Below are 10,209 nucleotides of genomic sequence, written 5' to 3'. Positions count from 1 at the left end.
TTTCAGGAGATTTTAGACAAACATTACCAGTAGTTTGATACGGTAGTCGAATTGAAGTAATCGAAAATTCAGTGAAGTATGACTGTTTATGGACGAATGATATTGAATCAAAACCTTCGTGTATCCAACAATGATGACAATTTTAAACAATGGCTATTAAATGTTGGTGATGGAAAACATTTAAATTTATATGGAGAAAAATATAAATTATTGGAAATACCTGTTAAGGGGACGGATACACCTTAAATTGTCAAAAAATGAAACATTAAATTTTATGTTTATATTTTTCCTAAATTGTTTAAAAATGATTTAAACTATTAAATATATTAAAGTACAATGTGAGAAACATAAAACCATGTTTATATGTGTCATATTATCAGATATGACATTTCTTCGAAGGCCAAAATTCAGAATTTTCATTTTTCAGCTACCGCAGACTTACTTAAGATTTGGGCTTCAAAGGCACTTTTATACTAATAGATATGCTTCAAACACATATAGTTTGCAGATGAGTGTAGGGTTTTGCAAAAAAATATTATTTAAAAAAGTTTCCTGAAAATAATTAACAAAAATTGTTTAAACACTTTAAAAAGTAACAAATTTTATGTTAATATCAAGACAACTTTTTTAAATAATATTTTTTTTAAGCTGTACAACAATCAAGTAAATATTTAAAAATTAATTTAAAATGAGTTTGTTAGGATCAACCTCAGTTTATAAGCACGTTCCCATCTATATATATTTTTTAAGTTTAACATTTTTAGGGTTCAAATCTATATGTTTGGGTTAAAACTGTTTTACATAATAAAATTTTTAAGGCCTAAAGTTTTAAGGCCCAAAATTATTTTAAGGCCCAAACTTTTCATGGTCCATCATTTTTTTATAAAAAAAAACGTAATATCTAAAAAAGTGCATGTAGGGTTAATGGCTCGGAGAACCGGAGAATAGTACATTATGCGACAATGGGAGAAAATAAGCGATTTCAAGCCAGGGTTAGGTGTTTAATATACCTCACCCGACTCTGAAAAATCTTTTCTTCTCATGTCCCACGACGTATTTTTCTTAACGAGAGGAAAGGACCCTTTTTTATGCATGAAAGTAGCGTAAGTAATCGTGCATTTTGAGTCGTGCACAATATAGTTGAACATTTTTATACGCTTTTATTTAGCTTGCTCTGTGTCCGTCGGCAGCGGGATGGATGGAATATCGGAATCGAATTTTAACCTACTTGCCAATAACTTAGCAACTCAAAATTTTACATATTCATTCACTCGCCAGAAAGATTTCGTAAATAACAAACCTATTGTATAAATACAATGATTTTTTCAGAAAATTTTTATTTGGAAAAAATACGATTTTAAACAGTGGCTTGAAATTGGCTGCGAGCAAGAACAAGAATGGTAAAGACAGACACGGAGTCTAATTTTTACAATTAATTATTAAAGTGTCATGTTCTACATATTAACATACATAATAATAATTTGTAAAGCGACTTTTATTAAATTAACAACTAATAAATATTATTTTCCCGTGTATGCTTGTTAAAAAATATTTATACATTTTAATAATGTTATTTATTATTTATATGAAAATAATTTAAACTAAAAAGATTTAGATAAAAAAAAACATTTTTAAGATACGCTTCCATTTTTAAAATGCATTAAAAATATTTATAACGCGTGCATTTTGAGCGTAGTTGGAAAAGTTCGAGTATAAGCAGGGGGAACAAGAAATTTGTTAAGGTGCGCTTTTATTTTTAAAATGCATTAGGCCGAGTGTGGAGTTTGCAGTACGAGTCAAGGCGAGGGCGTTTACGAGCTGCAGGCGAGTACTGCAACCACACGAGGCCAAAAGCCCACTTAGCCCTTGGTGCACACTATATTTTTTGTAACGCATGTACTGATTTTCACGTTTACACACGCACACATATATATGTACATAATCACACACACACACACGCACATACGTATATTTGATGTGAACTATTGACCATTTTCTCTAAAATATTTAAGCGGGCGTTTTTAATTTTTTTGCCCAGTGGGTGTTTTTTATTTTTTTGCCCGCATATACCGCATATAAAAATACTCACTAACATTTTTTTTGCCCGTTGGTCTGAAAGAAGTAACTTTACGCCCGCTTAATAAGTACGAAAAACGTGCTTGTGTTATAAAAAAATATTTATAAAGCCTAGAAAAATTGAAAAAGGCTAAAAAGAAAGAAATAATTTCTCATTAAGGGGATGTGGGAGCTGAAAACATTGTTTTTCTGTTCCATATAACTTTTTGAATAAAGCTTGCAATGAAAAACCAAGACCAGAGCGTCATAGTGTTGAGTTTAGTGAATCATTCTACCGAAAAAGTACCAATCGGACTTTTGGTTTTTGTAAAAGTTGTGAAATACTAGCAGGTGTTTACGCGTGTTTATGCGATTACAGCGCCAATCTCAAACACCAATTTTACTTATTAACTTATTTAATTTGAAATGTTATCAATATAATGAGTAGGGCGCTATAGGTTTGAGATAAGTGAATCATTCTACCGAAAAAAATGTCAATACGGCTTTTAGTTTTTTTTTTGGCATTTGAAATACTAAATACCCCGTGGCGGATTTGCGAAGCTATAGCTCCCACCTCCCCTTAAGATTCAATAAAAGCGAGACGTTAACACCCTAAATCTAATGATAAAAGCGTGGGGCGCCTGAATCACGGACCATAACTTGCATTTTTATTCAAAATTCCTGTTTAGTGTTTAAATTTGAGGCAAAATATAATAATACTTCAAAACTTGGCACCCCACGATTTTATCACTAGATTGAAGGTGTTGATGTCTTGCTTTCATTAAATTTTAATGAGAAATTATTTCTTCCCTTTTAGTCTTTTTTAATTTTCTCAGACTTTATAAATATTTTTAATGCATTTTCAAAATAAAAGCGTACATTAAAATATTTTGTTTTCCCTGCTTCAATTCGAACTTTTCCAACCACGCTCGAAATGCACGATTTTCTAGGCTACTTTCTGGCATGAAAAAGGGTCCATTTCATGCCAGAGTTAAAAAAAATTTGATTTATCATATAATATAATGTAAGATTTCTTTAAAATCTTTATTTTTCAAAATTTTTAACCCTACTCACTAAAAACTAGAGTATTATAATTCTTAAGAATAGCTTTCAATAACATATTATTATTTTTAATGCAGTTCTTAATAACTTAAAAATGTTAATATGGAAAAATACGCGCAAATCAAGAAAACTAAAGACTGGATTAAAGTCAACTGCTAGATTTAAGATTAAACTCAGAATAGAAAATAATACTGTTTGAGAAATAATTTATAAATTGTTTTTTGATTTGTAAGTATTAGTATATGAGTTTTAACATTTTTTTGTGTTATTTTCTTGTATTGTATACTCCAGACTTGCATACAGGTAACTACGTTTGCCTCTGTAGGTTACAAGTATTATATGAATACTCCGTAAGTTTTTTCTGGTCGAATAAATATATAAATATACAAATAATATAAATTCTTTTATCAGATTACTTTTAAAAATTAAATATTTTCTTTGTTTACTAGTGGCACGCAGTCGATTTGAATAATTTCGAATATTTTGATTTATTTCTATTCGATAAACTTTTTGTGCTGTTTTTTGCATATAGATTACTAATTTAATAAGTAAAAAAAGCAAAATTTTTCTCTTTTTCTAATGAAACCAAATTTGGGATAAGGTATCTTTAAGTTATAAGTCAAGGTGAAATACCTTTTTTTTATTACGAACTACCAGTTCTAAACAATAAAATCTAATATGACAAATGTTACAATGATTCATTTTTTTGAGGTAGCAGAAATAAGTTTTAGTCAGATTCACTTACCAAAGGTCACGCATTCTCCTTGTGTATAGTAGGAATGATTTCCTTTTGAAAGAGATTTTAATGAACTGAAACTATATATTAATATAAATAATAAAATGAAAAAATACCTTTATTGTAGTGAAGGTCAAGTATATCACGCAAATTTATTGACAAACTAGGTTGATTACATGTATCAAGTTAGAAAGAAAGGAACATACGGTCAGTAATTACGTAACTTTCAAAGAAAAAAATCGTGTTTGTTTGCATGATATAACTTAGATCAGTCAGTATTATAATGTAGCTGATTTCTAAGAAACTTACATTTCTCGGTATTGTAAAAAAAACTGTTTGAAAATCCTGCTAACACAATTATAGATTTTTAATTTTGAATTTTAAAATTCAAAAAAAAAGATAATATGCAGCTGCCTGCATACAAATGTGTGTGTATTGGTGTGTATGTGTATGTAAGTGTGTGCGTGGGTATATGTGTGTATGCATTTGTGTGTGTGTGTGTGTGTTCGAGTGTGTTTTGCGGGCGGTGTGTGTATGTGCACTGCAAAACGCAAATCATTTACATGGCGAAATCGGTAAATTGCTAGTTTGCATAACAGCAGAATTAATTATTAGAAAGTGTAAATTGAATATTAGAAAACTGAGAAGACAGAAAAAGTATTTCCGTGTTCAATATTGTCTGTGCAATCACTTGTGTAACTAGTTGCTCTCTCAATTTCGCAGATAGAGATCGTCACTGGCACTAGAATTATATCCGCATGTATTTTGATGATTAGATTTATGAAATTCTAAAAACTTGTCAGCGACAAGTCATATTCATAGTAGAAGAAGCCCATATTTTTATCCTGGAGCACTTTTTACTCGGCAGAGGATGTCGAAGAGACGATAGGTTGTCCGGGTCTTCTAGGAGTTAGCCTACGTCTGGATGCCAGTAAACTACTTAGCCCTCGAATCTCATCCTGCTTAGGGGTACTGGAAGAAGCAACGGTGATAGCTTCTGTATGCAGTAGCTGCTGCAGTTGGGGCTGACCTTCTGTCGAGTCATCCAATTCCTCCAAAGAGCCAGTGCTAGTTGAACTTTCCGCAGGTTCAACTACGGGAGTTTCAGTTGTCTTGCGACGCGGTAGTAGATGAGATCGCCTCGATGCCGGAGGCAGAGGCGTTCTGACTGTTGTCGTCTTGGGATGGATCTGAATCCTATTGCGATTACGTAGTTTGTTTAATGGATTTGCCGTAGTCAAACGCGCAACTGGAGTTGATTCAGCCGGTGCCTGTCAACACATTTACAAAAAAACAAATTTCAATTGTGCGAGTAAATAATTAAATTGTTTATGTAATGCGTACATACTTCTCTTGTTTCTTCCTCTGTTCCTTCGCCAGCGGGCTCATCTGCGGCGGTCTCAGTTGCAGTGACAGCAGTTTCGGTTGTCGTTGTTGTTGTTTGCTGACCAGGCCTAGGCCTGAGATTTAAACGACCAGCGCCAGGCTTGATATAAGGCTTAATTAGAGGTTTGGCTCTTATCCCGCCAATCGCTAATTTAACAGGTGACTGATTAGCTTGCTGCTGTACCTCGCCATGGCTTATGTTCTCTTGCTCTGAGCTTGCCGTTGAAGTTTGTTCAGTTACCATAGCTATTCGCACATAAAATTTACAATGTTAATATTACAAGTACGTTATGATGGCTTGTTAGTTATAACCAACAAGAAGAGCCATTGAGCTCCAGGGAAGAGATTCCACTAAAACTGAACTCCCCGCTTGAGAAGTAACATGGAGAAATATAATTTCTCAAAAAAAAAAAATTTACTCAAGTTAACCCAAGTTGGATTAAATTAACCCAAGTCATCTCTGTTAATACCCGTTTTCAAATCTCTCAAATTTTTTTAATTTTTTAATTTTTTCAAATTTCTAAAATTTGTGTGCACAACTTGAAATTCATGATTACCCAACTTTCACGCATAAAAAAGTCCCTTTCATGCCCTTGTTGGAAAAAACACGGTGTGCAACACGGGAATAAAAGCTATGTTATACTCGGGTGAGGTGTTTTCAGCAGTCGTCTACGTCTCGGTCGCCTTCGGCGCCCTCAACTTCGACTCGTTCTAAACACTTAACCCGCGCTTGACATAGCTTATTTTTCCCCTTGTTGCACAATGTACTATTAAAAATATTTTCAAAATATCTTTGTGCTGTTAGGGTCATACCTTCCTCGTTAGTGACAGCGCTCGAAACTGGGCTCGTGGGCCTGTTACCGCGACGCCTGTTGACACTTCCAAGCTTGTTAAAGCTAGAAGCTCGATGCGAGGCTGGTCCTCCGAGGTTGGTTAACTTATCGGGGATAGCTGCGGTTTGTTTGTCACTACTTGGTGCCACTGTTGTCCGAGCTTGCGATCCCGAACGTGCTGAGCCGCCTCGATAACGTCCACGCCCGGTCGATGGCTTGATCTCTATACTTAGTTTTTCAACACTATCCTTTTGCAGAGGTATTTCTTGCAACAAGACTGTGGTCGGTTTGCTGTCAGATTTGTCTAGTAAAGGCCTAGCACGCTTGTAACCTCCACCCCCAGTGCTCGGAGCGATGTTTGTTCCAAAGCGACCACGAAACTTTGGTGTTTGACTTGCGATCTCGGTTGGTGCGACTTGAGTAGTAGTAATGACCGCTGATGAACCACTATGTGACTTGAATCTATTGCGTGAAATGGCTGAACTACTAACGCCTGGTCGCCTAAACTTAGTACGACTGGGCGTTAAAGTACTAGTAGGCTCATGGGAGCTTGTATGCAGGGAGGCTGTTACCCTAGTTGTCGTACTAGTGCTGCTGGTAGTGCTTGTAGGCATTGTTGTAGCCGGTGTGCTGGTAGTTTGGCCAACCGCGTCGTCAGGCTCAGTAGCCGAAAAAGTTGTATCCGGCATCTCGGTTGTCAGAACGTCGCTGCTTGAATTAGTGCTGTCGCTTGAATCCTCGGCCTCTTTAATAAAGTCGACGAGATTGCTACGACCCTGCTGCAAGAAAGCGTAGAGGTCTAATGCAACCTTGTCCATGGCATGAGGCACCTGGGTCGTTGGATTGTCCGTTACATCGATTATGACCTCTGTAAACGCGTCTCGATCATCGGCAATATTCGTTTGGTTCGAGTTTATCGGCAGGGTGGAAGCGTTATTCACCGACTTATGTTCACTGTTTTGGTGCAACTGGAACTGACTTCCGTCGTACTGATCCACGTTCTAATAATACACACATTTAATTAGATGATTAACAATTGTATATTTTCAATGTACACATAAAAAGATTTAAATACTCCAAATATGTTCTCACTTGATATTGTCCACCTATTGGCCGCTTTCTTATCAAACTCTGTGGCTCTTCGTACTTTTCTTCGACAGGCGCTGGTTCTAGAATTCGTTGAGGTCTTCCACGATTGCGTGTCGAAGTCCAAGTCTTGTCTTCGTTTCCCTCGTTAGGCGTTACACCGAGGAATCTGACAGGTCCATTTGGTAGATTCTGCGGAAATTCTGGACCTTCCTGCAGCATATGAGCATTATTGGCGCTCGAAAAGCTGCTTAAGTCAGCAGTTTCATGGCCAGTTGTACGCTGTCGGTTTCCTCGTCCTCGACTTGCTCGCTCTGTAGTTTCCGCAGCATAGTTAGCGCGTGCCCTACAAAATTGGATATATTCTATGAAACTTGCATTTGTTCAACAAAAGTAGTAAATTAAAATCATCTTGCAGTAAAGATAGTTTATGTGAACAATTTTACAAAAATTTAAACAGAATTGTAAATATTGTCCAATTCTATCCTCTGGTAGAATTTTGACTTGTCAGGCTGTCCTGATTGCTAAGTGATTTTTTTCGCATATTTTGCGCAATAAAAATTAGGCGAAACTAGTCAGAATTCTAGTTATACATATAGGACGCTCTGCATGAACATAATCTTTTGACAGTTACTCGATATAATATAAAAATGATTTAACAATGATGGTTTGTATTGTAATTGATTATTTTTGAATACGGTGTTACCGAACATTATTTTACATTTTACAAAGTTATAATGCTAACTTAGGTTAGTAAATAATTAAATGGTAACTATACTTTTAGTACATCTAGGCAATGTCCCGGCCTATTATTATTATGCCATCTGCGTTGTACTGGCAAGCGCAAGATATCTGAATTTTTGGGGATATATTTTTTGAATTATTAAATAGCATTGCTATAATAGTTTTGATTGAACTGTCTCTGTTAGATTTTTCTTTTATTTATTTTACATTTCTGGTTATCTGCACGACGGCCTACATGTACCTTTCTTATATCCGGTGTCGTGAGTAAGATTTCCAGATCTGAAAAAATCGGATTAGGATTATGGGATTCAAACCCACGACTCCTCGAGTATGAGGCAGGTGCTTAATCACAAAGAAATTACCGCTCTTAATGTGGCTTGATTTGCCATTTTAACGATACGAGTCCCATAAAAGAATTTACACAAAATCCAAATTTATTGGTAGCAATTCTTCAAGTGATGACATTTTTTTTACGCAACTGAATATTGTAAAATTAATCAAGATTATTTTAAAAATTTTGAGCATTTTTATGTTTTTTCCCACACGCGCCAAAACCAAACAATAACAATAAAGTTAAGCAAACTAAACGCGACACAAAAGAGAAAGCCAATGTTATCAGTGTTTGCATTTTTACTAGGTCCACTATTCTATAGCTGTTACTTTTTTTTGCATTCTAAAACGAAAGTTGTTTCGACGTGCATCATTAAATTAATATTCATCTCTAGATTTTTCTTATCAATAGGTATTGCAATATCATTAATGCAAAGCTATATACCGAATTAGCATTAAGGGTATGTCGTCCCAAAAACACTGTTTTTCTATTACATAAAACTTTTTATATAAAGTTTCCAAATGAAAAACCGAGTTTGTAGCGCCGTAGTGTTAAGTTTAATGAATCGTTCTACCAAAGAAAATTTCGATCGGACTTTTTGTTTTTCTAGAAATTTGGAAATACAAAATACCCGTGGCTGATTTACGAAGCTTTTGCGCCGACATCCCCTTAATATGGATTAGGGTAAAAATGTTGAAATATAAAGATTTGAAAGAAGAAAATTGAGAATAGATTTATAACAAAAGGTAACATTTTTAGTTTTAAAATATTAGAAAGGTATAATTTTGAAAACCTGAATTTGGAAATTCCTAAATATATCCCTTTCGCAATATTTTAATTTAACATTTTTGTTTTATACATTTTTTCATTTCAAAATTTTAGTTATTAAATTTTAAATATCTAATTTTTATTTTTAAAAATGTTCACCCATACTCATATTAATGTATTTATACTCTTAAATCTGTACTAAAAAGTATTGATTCCAAGCAATTATAATACTTCTATTTGAAAACAAATTATTTAACACACGCACACACACACACAAATGTTTCTCATAATTAATATGATTTTGTATACAGGAATTTCTTATATATATATATATATATATATATATATATATATATAAGAAATTCCTGTATACAAAATCATATTAATTATGAGAAACATTTGTACATCACAAGTTTCGAAAGATAAGTGTATTCGAGGAATGGAAAGCACTCTAGAATTTATAAGCTATTCACTTTCTATCCTGCTTGTTAGTAGTTCTAGTATACCTGGAATTCTTGTACGTCTAAAATTATATTTCAAATGTATTCAGTGGTTTCATTATAATAGTTATGATTGTATATGTATATCATCAATTATCTTACTTATTTTTCAAATTGTATTTTAATTTTAATTCAATATGGAAAGTTATAATGTATGATTATAATTATAATCGATTTAATATACCCACTTAAGTTATGTAACCAATAAGATTTTAAACACAATTTTTTCTTCAAAAATACTCATCAATTATGTAACGCAAAAAATCGATAAGCAATTTGGTTACAGTACTAGTTAATATTACCTTGGCGGAAAACGAGTATTAGTGGGCAATCTGTCGTCAAATACTTCCTCGTGGCCAACTGCCACCTCCAATTGTCTAGCTCTGTTACCATTTCCACTGGGTATGACCTCGTTAATGACAGGTTCTACTGTTGTTGTAGTTATCGCCCTGTCAAGTGTGCTGTATTTGTTTCTGTTTGAATTACTACCACGCCTCGAGTTGTTTGGTGCTGAAGTTCTTGTCGGTGCCTCTTGCGAATTGCTAGCAGTAACCCCTGCACCAACTTTACTCTCATCCTCCTCATCGTAATAGTAATATACGTACTCGTATTCATAGTCTTTACCATTTGGGCCTTTCTTTACCTAAATATTGCCTATAATTTACTACTAATATCTCACATACACCTTAACATTACACTCTCCTCTTC

At 34.2% G+C, this 10,209-nt stretch overlaps 1 protein-coding gene across 6 annotated transcripts in view; it reads right to left on the bottom strand.

Annotated features, from left to right (window-relative positions):
• Positions 1–3,946: 3,946 nt before the first annotated feature.
• The window catches only part of LOC100114548 (mucin-17), an 85,046-nt gene continuing 78,783 nt past the window's right edge, over positions 3,947–10,209 (bottom strand). For all 6 annotated transcript variants that reach the window (XM_032601304.1, XM_032601301.1, XM_032601302.1 and 3 more), the window contains 5 exons: positions 9,804–10,144; positions 7,165–7,504; positions 6,053–7,073; positions 5,202–5,485; positions 3,947–5,124 (listed from right to left, as the gene is read on the bottom strand). In XM_032601304.1, coding sequence (XP_032457195.1) covers positions 4,711–5,124; positions 5,202–5,485; positions 6,053–7,073; positions 7,165–7,504; positions 9,804–10,144 — 2,400 coding nt within the window. In that variant the 3' untranslated portion in view covers positions 3,947–4,710. The remainder of the gene's footprint in view (positions 5,125–5,201; positions 5,486–6,052; positions 7,074–7,164; positions 7,505–9,803; positions 10,145–10,209) is intronic.

The sequence above is a fragment of the Nasonia vitripennis genome, assembly GCF_009193385.2.
Source record: "Nasonia vitripennis strain AsymCx chromosome 1 unlocalized genomic scaffold, Nvit_psr_1.1 chr1_random0005, whole genome shotgun sequence".
Lineage (NCBI taxonomy): Eukaryota > Metazoa > Arthropoda > Insecta > Hymenoptera > Pteromalidae > Nasonia > Nasonia vitripennis.
Note: the sequence above shows the minus strand (reverse complement) of the source record. Positions and strands in the feature narration are given on the sequence as shown.